Here is a 16,895-nt window from a genome sequence, read left to right as displayed (position 1 = left end):
TTCCACAAATTTATCATAAAAATAAAAATATAAGTATAGTATAGTATAAATAAAAATGAATAACACGGTTTTCTCTTAGTCTTATTAAGTGCAAACATAATCAAAGTACTCTCTCAATATTCATAGTGCAAATAGAGACCCATTTTTCTATAAGCATGATACAAAGCTAAGAGATGGTTACAACTACACAGTCCAGCCTAAGATAGGTTTCATATTGGGAGATATTTGCAATGAAATTGAAATTGCGTTTTAATGCATGCTTGCGTTTAACTTTCGCTTTCGTGATTGTACATACACTGTGAATAGGGAGCGGCAGTGCTGAATGCACATTCTACAAGATAAGACATTTGTCAGATGCTTAGGCTCCGCCATGGTCTTGTCAGTCATCTTGTCACTTACTCTCATCACGTGATCAGTGAACTCTGATTCCTGCTGGACTACGTATGACTCTGCAGCTCATGTTAGATGAGCTGGATGGGATTGAAGCGACCTTTATCCAACTGAATTAAATGGTTTTTATTTTTTTATAAAAAGCAAAACGACAGTGGAGGCGTAATGTAAATGTAGCACCGGCATATTCTATGCTAATTTCACCCTCACACTTCCGTCATGGCAATACGAGAAATCTCGTCACATTTTAATCTCGCGAGATCTCAGGGCACAAGATCTTGTCACACCCCTACTACATAAACTGATCTGTTTCAACATCAGGTGATAATGATTTTGACCTTTTTATATTATGACTTCTCTTAGGGCTTGAACAGGATCACCCTAATATCCTAATAGGGTTAGCAGTCTGTCAGAAACTGAAGCGTCCTGAGGGATTGCCACAAGATGTTGGCGAAAAGAAATCTAGGTCCTTGATTTGTGCGGATGGAAAGGAAACCAGCAATTCTACCTCACTAAATGATCTTGGGCAACATAACATTAAGGCTTGTGATGCTGATCTCTTCCTCAACTCAAACCCTTGTGGATCTTTACCTTCAGTTGGGTTACCAGACCCATTATACTCTGCCAGCTCTCTGTGTGGCCCATCTAGAGTGTTATCTGTGTCGACACCCACCCCATCTGTAAACACAGGCCCATCCAAAGACTCCACCCCACTTCAGACCATACTTAACACATTATTTGGTCCAAAGAAACAACCCCCTGATGCTACAGAGTGTAATATAAGCTTGTCAACAGATAAGGTTCAGCCTTGTCAACAGATGTCCAAACATGATGATCCAATGGAGTTAGATGATGATAGGCCTTATGATCCTGAGGAGTATGATCCAGCTATTTCTAATGAGGCCCTGGTTCCTTTTACTCCAGCTGAAGTTTTGGAGCCTAAAGTTCTATATGCAGCCACTACTAATGATGATGATGATGATGAGACCGTATGATCCAGAGGAAGAGTACAGTGCAGTTGCTAATGCTCATACTGTCAGAAATAATATACCCAAAACCTCAGAGGCTAAAAATATTGAAGAGACCACTACAGTTACAAGTGACGTAGCCTATGATCCAGAGGACGAGACAGTGTTTGAGGAGATGCAAAATTACCTCACAAGTAACGATTTACCTCACAAATCCACTCTCTCTGAACATAAAATTTCACATTACAATGATAAAATCTCAAGTACAACATTCTCTGAGCAGCAAAAAATTCTTGAAGAGCTGAATAGGCAGATAGAGGAACAGAAAAGACAGTTAGAAGAACAGGCAGAAAATCTACGCCTTCAGAAGGAAGCCATTGGTGTTTCCATGGCCCATTTCTCTGTTTCTGATGCTCTGATGTCACCACCACCACAGTTTGGTAGGGATGAAGAGGAAGAAATAGAAAAAACACTCTATTGTCCAATAATTAATCAGAATAGGGATCCACGGATCTGTCGAAAAGCCAGCCAGGATGTGCAGTTTGATGATGCTGAATGCGAGGCTGTAGAAAAAGAAAGTGCGCAAGAATTATTAAGCTTGGAAGAGACCAAGGATATAGAAGTGAACAAATCATTAATCACAAATAAAGAGAAATTGGCTTCTGATAATGCAATGCCAAAAGAACGGTCACCAGAAACTGCACAACTACAGAACACTAAATGCTCACGTTCAGAGTATAACTACAAAAAAGGAGGCAGTAGAAAGTCCACATTGAGCACGTCTAGGTCACCAAGAAGGAGGTCGTGGCGTGAACACAGGTCATACCACCAAGACAGGGCATCTTCAAGAGCATCACATGTTAGATCCTCAAAGGATGTCTTAGACAAACACCATAGAAGCAGACAGTCATCAGAGCATCCCTCTAGGGGAAGTTACAGTGACAGAAGGAGTGCTACATCATCAAGGAACAGGCATCATCGTCACCACCACAGAGACTCATCGTCACCCTCACGGAATAGGAGGAGAAGTCATCGTTCACACTCAAGCCGGAGGGACAAATCTTCGCAGGATGACAGTGGCCAGTCTCGTAAGACTGACCAGCAAGGGCTTGGACCTTTGTCAGAGCATAACACTCAATCTTCACAACATGACTCTGACCAGGTGTCAGGCAGTGATAGCATGCAGTCTGCAGGGCAAATTGAGACTAACTGTAAAGACAAACAACTTGGCAGAAGTTCAGCAAGGTGGTTCTTTAAATATAAAGCATGAGGCTGATCAAAGCCAGGGACTTCAGACATTCCAGAATCCAGGGGTAGCTTGTTCTCAGCCTCTATTAAATAAGTCATTTGACAAAAATCAGCCATTTTCTAACCAATCTGAAATGAAGAGAGATAATTTGCCCCCAAACAAAATTAACTTGTCTTCTAAACAAGGACCACTACTGCCTACACCCTGTCTGCGAGGCACAGGTAATATTGCCCATGGTGATACTGACCTGCCTTTACAAAGAGTTACACCAGCATTACAGCCACAAACATTTCACCATGATCCCAAAAGTCCATCTACCCAGCCACCACATAACCGAACAGCTCATTTTTCTGAGCCTGGCCAGATTGATCAAAAGAGAGGCATGCCACCAGTTCACAGGTTGAATTATTTACATAATGAGACAGACAAATTACATTCAGGAGATTACCCACAAAGGGCTTTCCATTCACAACATAGAAACTTACCTCAATCTGACAGTGATCAATTCTATTGCGGAGAACTGCCTCAAAATAAAAGAGATGACTTTTTTATGCATGATGCAGACCACAACACTCAACCTTGTGCTTCTCAAAAAGAAGAAGGATTCCCCACATGGGAGCATGGCAAGTTTGATCGCCAAAAACATCCGAACCATATGCTCAGAAGATTTTCACTGGAAGAGACAGACCAGGTCCATCAAAGTCAGAAACCCAGGCCTGCCCAGATACATGAATGCAATTTTCAAGAGCCTGGTAGATTGTCTGACAAAAAATTTAGATCTTCCACGCAGGGGAAGCATTTTCATAAGGACGAATCTGTCCAGTTTCAGCAAAGAGAGTCACTATTAGGGCCTGTCCCTGTGCACAAGGGCAATTTTAGACCTCCTAATCCTAGAGAGCATTTTCAACCTTCCACCTTTGATAAGTGGAAACCATCAGAAGAGTTGAGAAGTCCTAAATTTGGTCAGCCCAGGGGCCAGTCCTCAGGCTTTGAAGCAAGTGGACATGCTTCTCCCCAAGATGTTTGTGAAGGAAAAGCCCTAACTGCCACCAAACATTTGCAGAGGATGCAGAAGACAGAATACAAACAGGTTTTTCAAGACGGGCTCCAACACACGCTCAAGACCTGGCAAGTGGGCCAACGCATAGCCAGTTTGAAGGACAACGATATACTGAAATCAAAGCTCAACCACAAGGGCTTCAAAAATCTGAGTTTAGAGGACGAAGAAGGGGCATTGGTGGGACGTTTTTTGCAAGGGGTCATAAAATGAATGCACAAATGAGGGGACCTCGCTTTGATTCACCCCAGCAGTTTTTGGGCCAAAGAGAACCATCTCCTGATTTCCATGGACAGAGAAGACCTTCACCTCAAAATTGTGACAGTTTTGACGACCATAATGAAGCCCATTCATCTGGTTTTCATTCCAACCATTCTACTACCACCCCTACTCAGTTTAGGAAACCACTACATCAGAATCAATCTGAGATTCAAAATTTGGGGCAACCACGCACAACTTTTGAGTGCCAACCCAAACAGACGAATATACGCCCTTTGCGACGATCTGGTCTACTCCCCACCCACCTGGAGGTCCGATTAATCTGAACACTTCCCAGGTACACAGACGTAACTCCCACAACGAATGTGACCGGTCACAGGGACTACCTGACATAAGACAGGATGTCAGTGGACATTGCATTCGTGAAGAGAATCCAAGCATTGTTAACAGTTTTAAACTTCACCCACGTGAAAACTCAAAACGTTTAATTCAGGAGGAACAAAGAGTCGAGTATGAAAGTAGACCGGCAGAACCAAATGTTCAGGACAGAGGTTATGGACGGGCATGCAGAAGGGCAAGAGGACGCAATGGCAGATGTAGAGATGAAAAAAGGGCAAATATGTGGAGATAGTCAACAACAGAGAAGGAAAATATGACAGTGGAGATATTGATTCAGTCAGAAAAGTAGAATCGATGGGGAATAAAGGAACAAGACAACCCATCTGAGGGTTTAAATATGTGCAAGTTCAAGCATAGAAAGACTTTGTTATAAGCCTGTACACTGATAGATCTCAGTCAGAATACACTGTTCTGGAAAGTAAAGCAGTTATTGATAAATCTGTTTGTTGTTTCTTGAAAGATTGAAGGTTTGTTCACCCTGCCATATCAACTTTAAGTTGATTACTGAAAAAGAAACAATTTTTTTGTTTTTTGTTTTGTTTTGTGGAAGCAGGACATGTTCATGTAAACTACCGACAAAAGTCTGTGAATGTTTTATTTTTATTTTTATTTTTTTTTATCTCTTGCAATTGCAAAAATGTTCTCATGAGCTATAAATAGCAGTGTACATTTATGTTCATAGATTTTTAAGTAGTTTTCTAAATGTACATTTGTAAGTATTTCAGAATTTCAAAAAATGGAACCTTGTCTATTTCCACTGATTTCATTTAGTAAACAGCTGAACCACACAGTCTGACCAGTGCACTTAATGATCTCTAGTTGTGTTTTCTCAAAGGGATTCTCCACCCAAAAATAATAATTCTGTCATCATTTTTCTCACACCCATGTAGTTTCAAAATGACAAAGGGTACAGCGGGGCTAAAGGCACACCGAGGTAAAGGTGCATTTGATAATAAACCGCTGACTGACTTTCCATTTGATGACATGACATGGCTAGATTCAGATGGTAAATATATATCAAATTGGGTGTCCATCTTAGAGATAATACCCATATTTATACTGAAACCATCATATTTAAAAATATATTAATCATATATAATAAAATATCATTTATTGTTACTACTGTAAATATATATTAAATTATTATGGGATCTCATTCAGTGCTTTCAGAATATTTTCCTTTTAAATCTTTTTTACATTTTTAAAATATATTTATTGAACAAAAATTAGTACAAACTTAATAGAAAATAGTACAAACTTTGCTAAAGTGATTGTTTTGAACAAGTATTAACTTTATTAAAAACATTATTTTAGCTAAAGCATTTGTATCAATACTGTGTGTCTTTTGCCCCATGCTGGTTTTGCCCTGTGTCTGTGTGGGGTAAAACGCCCCCCTCACCACCTCATACATTTGTAGGATTAAAATAAACCACTTTTATGATTTATTTTCACACAAAATCTGTTGCACCATTTATGTTCAATACAAACATATATAATTAATCATACACTATGGGAGTAGTGAAAAGCACATTTTTCTTAAGGTGTGCCTTTAGACACGTTGTAGTGGAGACTGGGGTAAGATGAGCCACCCCCTGTATCTTGGCAACCGTACCCTTTTATTGTCATGTGACCATATATTTTAGAACTACCCATTATTTCTGCCAGACTAAAAGGAGAAGCACATGGGAGGATTGGAAGCCGCCAGTTTACTTTAAAAACAGTTTTTGGCTTGTCGAAGTTAAATTTTAACATAACAGATGTAATGGCTGTTTCATCAAAGCAAATTTGTCCAGGTCTAAAACTATTTATGATGCACGTTGGTAATTTAGCAATGTATAAAACCATGCAAATCATATGGCTAAATATTATCCTGAATTGGTAAGCTGGCTTGTTTTTCCCAAAATGTTAGCTCTGGGGCAAAGTGAGCCAAATGCTGTGGGGTAAATTGAGCCAGCGTTTACCCCACCACAAGACACTGAAGTTAAGTTAAATCTCTGAAGTTTAAACTGGTATAATTTCAATGTAATATTATGCAACTGGTTTATTTATTTATTTATTATTTATTTTTTGAGTTTATCAAATCCTTCTCTGATACGAACCAGAGGATGTTTAATCATATATATCTTTCCACCTGTAGTCTCTAATGGCCTAGCATGGTTGACATTGCAGAAAAACTACCATGTCAAGAACCTTTAGACTAAAATGTTTATTAATTTCAGTGACATTTATTCATTCTAATTCAGCTATTATTTAATTTTACTCAAATTCTCTGTTACAACTAAGGTTACAACTTTGGTGTTTAACATATTGTTTCAGAAATGCGAACAATTAAAGATATTGAAATTTCAACTTCATTTGGTTGGTTTTATGTTGTTTAAGGTAGCTTTAAGAAAAGAAATATAAATATTTGTAAACGGAGATTTGATTATTAAATTAGTTTTCAAAAGAGGTCATATTTTTTTAAAGAGGTTATCTTTACAATTTCACATGGATTTGATTCAGATTCAGTTAGATGGTCAGTTTACACCAACCTACTGACTCGGCTCAACTTACCCCTAACCTGGGGTAAAATGAGCCACATGAACACTTTTTTTAAAAGAAGCCATATTTTTAGAACCCTTTGTCATATTCTGATCATTTAAAATGATAGGAAATATCCTGAAATTACTTTAAATACTTTCATTGTACTTCTGCCTCATTTTCCCTTATCTTGAGGACCACATAAGTAAAAAATGGCTCATCTTACCCCACTCTCCCCCTGTATTTTTCTTAACACAAAAGAAGATATTTTGAAGAACATTGTGAACCAACCAACATCGGAGCCCATTAACTTACTCTGTATGGACAAAAATAAAAACAGACATTTCTCAAAATGCTTTTTATGTTCCACAGACAAAAGAACGATAGATGAATAAATGATCCCTTTAATGTCCCTTTAAATATATGTGGCTATAACCATATTAAAATGCCATCTCAGTTTTGTAATGCATGAATGTATATCTTTATTGAATACGTTGTTTTTGGTAGGACAGATTTTTGACGATCATTGATGGATTCTGACCACATTAAAGGGTAAAGTGCAAATACGTGGCTTATAAAGGTAAAAAAAAAAAAAAAAATGAAGTGTTGAAAGAAGAAATGAATCAGGTGAGCAAAGTTTACTTTTGCCTATTTTTATTAATAGTATTAATGATAACGATAAATGTCTGTCGACGTGGCTTCTAGTTACGTAGTCACGTGTGATTTGCATATGCAATGTACATGCGTGCATAAATAATGAACATATTCCTGTGTAAAAGTTGCAGTGCTGAAACAAGTGGTATAAATGGTAATGGTATAATAGTATAAATACGTGATATTTACAACAACAACAACAACAAATACACGACGGCGGGGTGTGAGTGACGTCACTAACGACGCCACGCAGGGACAAACGCTTATTGTTTTCTGTTTGAGCCGTTCAGTGTCAGGTAACAACTTTAATCACTTATAATCTGAATTCAGTAAGGTGTTCTTACGATTCGGAGACATCATGTGCTTCATTAATACTGTTATTAATGGTCGTGATGGAGTCAGTCAGCTGTTAAATCCGGTGTGTGAGGGCGGGAAAACTCGGGAAGTTGAGGCCTTAGGCAAGACTGTGTTTTGTTTAAATATACTATTATAATTTCCTTCTTCGCTGTTTAAATTGTAAGAGAATGGGTCTGTTGTCTCATTAAATAACTCCTAGATCCATTTACAAAACCATCATAGTAACAATAGTTGGCAGGGATAACGTTATTGTTACTACTTTAAGCAGGTTACGTTAGAGTTAAAATGAAATGGCATCCATTTTTACTCATTTAAACATATTTTGAGTTAAACAGAATACTCAATGAGACATAAAATGCATTTAATCCATTGAGAATTGTTTAGATTGTGAAAACTGTCTGTTCCACACCAAATGACTTGAATGTGAGTGTGGAGAGTTACAACTTATTATTATTTTAAACCCATAATAACAACATGAGTCAGTTTTGAAGTCAAGTCAGATCTATTTTATTGGTAAATTCAACAGCATTTGAAATGTCTTTCAGGATGAGCTCCTCTGTGGCCTGTAAGACTCATGAACATGCAGCATCTGCAGACGACGGTCATGTGTCTGAACCTGTCGCTGTCACAGTCAGTCAAAGTTCACAGTTTAGCCTGATGGAAATGAATGAGGTAGAGTACTTACAGCACATTATCCAGAGCCATATGGATGCTCAGGTGACAGAGACAGACAGCTCAGGCTTCTCACACCTTGAGGGAAGCCTGTCTGATGACCCAGAGAGGCAGATCAGCTGCTCGCCGTCAGTGGGCAAGTCAGACGTCACACCAGATGAGCCACGCACCGTATCTATTCAGGAGATCAAGATGCTGCTGGCAAACGAGCCGAACGGGGTGCTGGGATGTGAGACGACACCTGCCAGCGGTGTAGAGGTGCCAGGATCTGTGCTGGACAGAGTTCAGTGTGCTTTGGAGGAGAGGACAGATGTGCACCATCGGCGAGGGACACGGCCACTGGAGGGGCGATCGAGCCCACCTGCACGTGTCTGCCTGGAGAAAAGGTTACAACCTGTGTCACACAGCTGTATTATTCTACTACATTTATGATTTTCAAAAGAATCATGATTTTTTTTTTTTCTTTATATTCACTTATAAATTTTAGTTTTTGGCATAATCGTGTTGCTGTGGAGATGGAAATGGTAACCTCCTTCAAAACACATGAACGCACACAGAAGAGTGTGTAAAGAGTCATGAGATAAGAGACAGCGTTAAATTACCTCATGCCTCAAGCACATAACATTACAGTAATGAACGTGGTTTAAAGTGAATTTATAACAGCTTAAAGTAATTTTAGTTTTTTAGCTTTCAGTGTGAATATGTTAGCCTTAAAGAAACACTCCACTTTTTTTGAAAATAGGCTCATTTTCCAACTCCCCTAGAGTTAAACAGTTGAGGTTTACCATTTTCGAATCCATTCAGCCGATCTCCGGGTCTGGTGGTACCACTTTTAGCATAGCTTAGCATAGTTCATTGAATCTGATGAGACCGTTAGCATCTCGCTCAAAAATGACCAAAGAGTTTCAATATTTTTCCTATTTAAAACTCGACTCTTCTATAGTTACATCGTGTACTAAGACCGACAGAAAATGAAAAGTTGCGATTTTCTAGGCCGATATGTCTAGGAACATACCGAGCTGTGATATAAACGAAACGCTATTGGCTATTTTAAAAAGGGACGGGGCTGTTCGATTTATCGCCCTGTCTTCCTGTTTCAGTTGAAATTACGTCAAAATATTGAATAATGCTGCACGTTCCAAGACACTTCAACGGGCCTTTAAGGAAGTTTTTAACAACGGCCCTTAGCTGTTATAAATTCACAGTAAACCACAGCTTCACAGGGATTATTGCTTTTCTATAGAACAGTGATTAAACTGACAGGAACTACCTGTGGATTAAGCGGTTTTATACTACGGGGCTGTTGAAGGATCGAATCTGATTGGTTGACGAACGTTCTAAGGTGTGCAGATATATTCAGTGAAACGCACATCTAAAGTAGTTCTAGGCAGCTACTGTTCCATATATATCTACACATGACAACTCTCTTCAGATCAATGGCAGCGTGAACACAGATTTGAATGTTGCGATTTTATTTTTGTCAAAGGTTTAATATACACAGGTGAATCGTTGTCATTTAGGAATTAGATCATGTGGGTGATGAAATCGAGAGTGAGATCTTTTAAAGATTAATCGTGCAGCTTTGTGCATCTCTCTTTCTCTCTGCATTGTAATCTTACGTTAGAGGTCTTCACGGGTCCAAAAATTCATACCCGAACCTGAAGAGACCCGTAAATGTGCTACACGGAACCGACCCGGCCCGACTATTATTTTGAAAGTTGGACCCGAACCCGTGCAGAACCGAGAAATGCAATAAATGTACTACCCGGACCCGTCTAAGCTGGACCCGAACCCGACCCGACCCGACCCGTCTGGACCCGATCGACACATAGGTCTATTCCACAGCAAATTGCTATTAATAAGTCAATAAACAAGTTGCGAAAATAAAATGTGTTGTCTTACCTAATATTAGTAGGCTATAGCTTTCTCCCTTGTACCTGACTGTGATGCACTTGCCAAGAAAGTTCATCCGTTATTCCTCTTTATTACTCTTGCCGATTGAAATGCTTAATCCACTCATTATTCCAGCTTTAAAAGTTCACTTGCTGTCACGATGACAAATGCGACTTTGCAGTTTTGCATTATTTCGTTGTATCTCGAGACTCGACTCACATATAAAATAACTTTGACTGTTTGCCCTTTTGAATAATAACGATTGCTTGTTCAGTGACATGGCCGCTGACGTTAGCATTACTTATTTGCGGTCATTTCTGTGATTTCTGAGCCGAGTCTGACCAAAACTTTAGATATAACAAGACGGCATAATGTTATTATAAAAACAGGAGAAAGAAAGTGCGCTCGCATGTGACATGCGCATTAGCTGGAGCAACCTGAAACATAAGCTTTAAGCGTCACAGAAAACATTTGTGTGATAGTTCATATTTTGTTAATGATTTGAAATAGGCTATGTTATTTAAATGCGAATGTGCAAGGCTACAATCAGTTCTTGAGATTTGAAGTTTGTTTGCATTACTGTTGCACACGATAGGAATAGTAAAACTCGATGATCACCGTTTGCTTGCATTAACTCCGCCCGCTCTGCTTCTGATGGCTGGGGTCACTCGTGTTTTTCTTCACCTTATTTCCCGGCTCATACTTTGCAAGTTACAAAACACGCACAGCGCTGACTGACTCCCAACACGGCCGGGTGATCTCCGAATCAGATCGGCTCGGGTATAGACACAATGTTAATCAGACCCGGGAACCGAAGTAATAGATTAGGACCCGACCCGGACCCGGCTGAGCATTTAAAATATAGTCCCGAACCCATACGGGTCCCGGGTCGGGTCCCGGGTCCTCGGGTCTCGGGTCTTCTTTGTAGACCTCTATCTTACGTATATGAGTAGCGCCGTGCGAGGGCTTTTCATTTCAGTGCATTCATTGCTATAATATTCATGACGTAAGACATCTCTATTAAAGGATGTGCTCCCCGCACTTCGCCCACCCATTACACCAGAACCGTTTTCGGAACCGAAACTTAGAAATCTTGCATGCTTCCGGTTCTTTTCAAAAACACTACCGGTTCCGGATGAGAACCGGTTCTCGGTTCCCATCCCTAGTTTTAGGTCAAAGGGTTTCGACAGATAAAAAAAGTTTGAGAATCCATGCTTTAAGTCATCGTTGTCTTCATTTTGACATGATTTCATAATTTGTCTTCCAGATTTTTATCAGTGCTTTGTCACTCTACGAACACTCAAGGAATATCCACACATGCACAAATTGAGAAATGGAGTAAGCCAGACAAGATGGTGAAAATACAAGGCACTTATCCATACGAAGGACACCTGTTCAAAACTGTAGGTGCTTATCTTCATGGTCATTCAAATGCACTCTAGTATTTGTTTGTTCCCGAGTTCTGCTGTTTGTTTGTCGTTGGTAATGAGTGATGTCTTATGGTATTTACCTTTTTCTTTTATTGGAGGGTGTCCAACAGTCTGAGCTGATCAATCCCTGCAGAGTTGACCCTGAGTTTCAGAGCAGATAAAGGTTCAGAGTCAGGGATGAGAGCTCCGTTTGTCAATTACATTGACACTGCTGACCAGCAAACTGCCACCACACTGAAGAGTAAGACTTTTTAAAGTTGTTCACTCAAACGTTAAACATTTTCTTAATAATGATTTATTATTCATTTTAAAATTAGTAATTAATCAGCACATTATAGTTGTTATAATTACCTTTATGTTGTTCTAAAGCTATATGACTTGGCTTCATCATTGGAACAAAGACTCTTTTCCATACAGTAATCAGGGGCTGACAAGCTCCAAATTCATGAAAACAAAAAAGCACCATAAAAGTATTCCATATGACCTTTGCATACACTAAAAAGTATCAGTTCCACAAAAAAAGAGTCAAATAAGGATCTACACAGGACACAAGCAGCGTACACACACATTCACACATATTGTTCGTCCTTCCGTTAAGAAGATGACCAACTTCATCCGATGTTGTAAGACCGATCTGAGCCCGGAAGTGTCTTTGGCAGTGTGGGCAGATCAAGTGAGCTGGGTTGCTCTCTGCCTCTCTGCTGACTGTTTCTTTCTCAGGCTTTGCGTTAAGCCCCCCCCCCTTTTTTTTTTTTTTATTTATTTATTTTTTTATGTCTCAATAGCCATGTTTCCACTGTTGGGCCAAAGGTGGGCATGCTATTTCTAGGGCCTGTCTTGTTTCCTTTGCATTTGTAGAGGTGCACTATGGTGGCATCCTTGAAGTCTTTAGGGAGAGTACCTTGTGCCCACATTGTTGGGAGTAGTTCTGTCAGCTTGTTGCGCAGACATGGTCCAGAAGCTTTGTAGATCTTGGATGTTATCACATCAGCTCCAGGAGCTTTGCCATATGACAGCTGGTTGATGGCTTTGTGGACTTCTGACAGTGTTGGAGGGGTCTAAGCGCCCTGTCATACACCGGGCACAATGCGACGCTAGGCGCGACACAAGTGTTTTTTGCTAGTTTCAGCCTGACGCAGTTATCATTTTCATGTCCAGCGCCCACGTTGTTTAAATACCAAATTCACTCACACCCATCTGTTCACCCATAGGCGTGCTGATCTGAAAACGATGTGTGTTCAGGTGCATTGTTGGTGTGTTGCTATTTTGAGGCAACTGAAAACGATTGCACCATTGACCAACAAAAACCTGGTCTAAAGTCAATGGCGCAGTAATTTTATTTTTATTAATTTTTTTTGTTATTTAAAGGGCGCGTTAGTAATACACACCTATAGGCGGGTGCACAATTCACGTACATTCTGCTTGTTACACACACAGGGAAGCTCAGCAGCACACAAACATACCATATATTAAAAATAAAAGGATTACGCTTTAAACTCGTACACGAGCAGATCCGTTTTCTCTCTGGAGAAGTATTCAGTCTTTCCGTTAGCAAATTACACCATGTAAATAGCAATCCGCCATGGTGCAAGTGCACCTGGCTTTTAAAGGGAATGGGAGATGAGACTCTGATTGGTTTATTTCACATTATGCCCAAAACACACCCATGAATCATTAAGAGACTAGGTACAACCCTTTTGGACCATGTGCCTGGCACGCCGACTTAATTTTTTTGTTTCAATTGGAAATATTTCCACACATCGAGAAATACTGAGCTCATCAAGCCACTTCACATGGACTTTAATGTCATAATTTAAGAAATTGCTTTTTTATGTACAAAAAAGAGCAACCTAGATTATCAACTACAACTAAAATTTTATGTTCCATGAAAGGAAGAAATTCAGAACAGTGAGTAAATGATGACTTTAATCAGTGTTCTGGACTGTTGTGAAAAGCATAAAGATGTAATTATTTTGGTTTGTTCTGGCTTTTTTTCTCTTCTTCACTGAAGATGAGGTGGTGGGTAAAGCTGCGCGTCCCATCAAGCGTGTCCGGACAAGGGCTCTCAGGACATCTAATATCATACAGGGCTCAGACAACTGGAAGACATGTGCCAGTATGTCCTATACTAAACGTGACAGGACGAGACCTCTCATGGATCAAACTCAGCGCAAAGAAGTTCACAATAGGAAGGAACGTGATCGCAGGTGGTTTGCAGCATTAAATGCGTTTCAGATGCTTTTTGCATTATAGCTTGTACCATTCACTGTTAGGTACCGAGATTACATGTAGCATGTTTTTGTTTTGCTCAAATTGTGTCCTCAGGAGAAGAATCCGTCTGTGCTGTGATGAGTTGAACCTGCTGGTGCCATTCTGTTATGCTGACACTGATAAAGCCACTACACTGCAGTGGACCACAGCCTTCCTCAAATACATTCAAGAAATTCATGGAGACTGCCTTAAACAGGTTCCCTCAAACATGCCACTGTTTTGTGTTTTTGTGAGTGTGACAGTGAGTGATGTGAAATGCATGTATGACACATTGATTCTTAAAGAGGATAAAATTATGTTTTAATAATAGTATAAAAGTCTTATTTGGAGTAGGGCTGCACAGTGTACCGGTACTACAGTAGTATCACGATACTGAAGCTTAAGCAAAATACTGGTGATGCTATACTGTATTTTTTAAATGGTAGTATTTTTTTGTCCATTTTCAACCCAACTTGGGTTTTTGAGGTTCAGAATTGTGAGACAAAAGTCGCAATTACCTTTTTTACATTTAAAAGGGACTCACAAAAATGGATCATCCAGTAATGACTGGACAGTTGAGATTCAAGGGTATGTAAATTTTTGAATGGGGCAATTTTTATAAATTCAGTCATTTTGTCTTGTGGAGAGTATGTAAACATATGTTATGTGATATAGCTTATTCAGGACAGTACTAAATAAAAATAAAATTCAATTTTTATGATCCTCCTTATTTTGTTAAAATTATTAAAATGGTGCACCCACCACAATTTACATTAATGTTTAAATAACATTAAAATTCAAAGTAATCACTTTGGTAATCTAAAATACTTTTTGAATATAACTGTAATTGTATTACCGCCCATTTAAAATGTAACCGTAATGAAATACAGTTACTCAAATTTTGTATTTTAAATGCGTAAGTTACATGTATTTTGTTACTCCCCAACCCTGAGGGTGACACTTGCCTCGTTCCTGAATGAATTAGCCATTTTGAATGAATCGGTTGAATGAATGATTCAGTGACTCAATCATTAAGACTTGCTGCCACCTATTGGCAGTTTTAAAAGTAGGCCTATTATTTTCATATTTCTATATTCAGAATTTTATATTTAAAACATTAATCTCATAACATTATTTATGCAATTGTAATTGCATTAACAGTGTAAAAACATCTAAATGTCACATTCAGATGCAGCTTCTGCGCCTCCTCTGCAGTGCTCAGATGGATTTATTTTACACTGATTTGATTGGTAACAAGAGCCAGTTATTTATTCTCATTAATAAAGTATTCAGAGGAAATCCTGGTCTGTTTTCATTTACATCTATGTATTTATGAAACTTTGGTTTATTTTGTAGATTTGAATTATGAATTAACACAATACTGAACGGTATCGTGATACCACTTGGAACAGTGATACTTCAGCTGGTATAGTATCGTAAGATATGTTTATGTTGTCATGACAACCCATTATTTTGAGATACTTCTAAGGTGGTTTGCAGTGTTAAGGGTGTTAGAAGTACCTACTGGTGGTCTGACACCTCAATTCATAGTGAAAATACAAGGATAATTCAAGATCCACAATTTATCATTCAGGTAAAGCATGTTTTTTGCAATTGCATAATTAATCAATTTGGAGATGATAAAAAAAAAAAAAAAAAAATTCTCAAATATAAATATTAATTAAAAGAGGCATACATTTGACACCACACTATGGGCTGATCTGGCTAGAGAATCGCCCAACGCCTTCCTTCTGCAACCCTCCATGAAGTTCTCAGAGCAAGATAAACACGCTCCAAATGGAGACTTGCTCTAACAATTGGGATTGGGAATTTTATTTATACGCTAACCGCACTACTGATCTTGACTATGGAAGTGTGAGACTATAGACAGGGAGGGGGCTGTTAGTTCTTGTGGTAGATGTTTCTATTCTAATTTTGCAATAATTGCTATAATTATGATTAAAAGTACCAGTATTGGTTTTTTTTACACCAATCACCATTCATAATACTGTGGTGTTTAAACCTATTATCTGTTTTATTTGTTTTGTTGTATTAAAATGTCTTGCATTACATCCATAAGCATGCAGAAATCCACTCTCTGTTTCAGGATTTCCAGAGAACTTTCTGTGGCAAGACTGGACTGCGGCTGAAGCCCAGTTGTGTTTCAGTAGCACATCCTCTCGAACCCTGTCAAAATATGACGGAACCTGAGAACTTGTCTTCACACAACTGACGTCCTGTTTTCTGCTGCATACAGATGCTCAGAGTTCTGAATGTGAAACCATAGTTTGTCATTCGATTAACATTTTTCATATGGGTTTATTGTATGACGCCTGTTTCCAGTTGTCCATGTCCAGCCCAGTTTAAATGTGTGCGCAGTCAGGACCATGACCGTTTGTTCTGATTGGCCAGGTCGAGTGGAGAACGAGGCTTAACACATAGTTGATTGTTTGGAGAACAAAACAAAATGACACGACTGCAGAGGACACTTAGCGCCTTTTGAAGGAATGTAAAAAAAAAAAAAAAAACTACTGTAATGCAGTTCAACAGTTGAACAAGAGAAAAACTGCGAATGTGTATTTTTATTAATAGGTTTGTATTTTATGCCTCGTTTCTTTGAAGGGCATGGCCATTGTTGTATTAGTGTATTTTATATAAAGAGTCCTTTTAAATAAAATACTATATATTAAATGCATTTTTTTATTGGTGTATTATTGGAAGTTCAAAGATATGAGCTCTAAGAAATGATTTACTGAAAAGTGGCTTTATTCAGTTTTTCTTACAATACCATGCTGTAGAAACTCACTGTACACACAACAGTAACTCAGAAATAATAA

The 16,895-nt window shown here is 38.8% G+C and overlaps 1 protein-coding gene and 1 pseudogene across 1 annotated transcript in view; both read left to right on the top strand.

Annotated features, from left to right (window-relative positions):
- The window catches only part of si:ch73-181d5.4 (death-inducer obliterator 1), a 31,539-nt gene extending 26,469 nt beyond the window's left edge, over window positions 1-5,070 (top strand). Inside the window, 2 exon segments of the mRNA XM_048177520.1 lie at window positions 754-1,367; window positions 1,369-5,070. Of these exon segments, the coding sequence (XP_048033477.1) occupies window positions 754-1,367; window positions 1,369-2,628 (1,874 nt within the window). The 3' untranslated portion in view covers window positions 2,629-5,070.
- Window positions 5,071-7,536: 2,466 nt separating this feature from the next.
- Window positions 7,537-16,753, top strand: LOC125260370 (annotated as a pseudogene).
- The last annotated feature ends 142 nt before the right edge of the window (window positions 16,754-16,895 follow it).

The sequence above is a fragment of the Megalobrama amblycephala genome, linkage group LG24, assembly GCF_018812025.1.
Source record: "Megalobrama amblycephala isolate DHTTF-2021 linkage group LG24, ASM1881202v1, whole genome shotgun sequence".
Classification (NCBI taxonomy): Eukaryota; Metazoa; Chordata; class Actinopteri; order Cypriniformes; family Xenocyprididae; genus Megalobrama; species Megalobrama amblycephala.
This window is presented reverse-complemented; position numbering and strand designations above follow the sequence as displayed.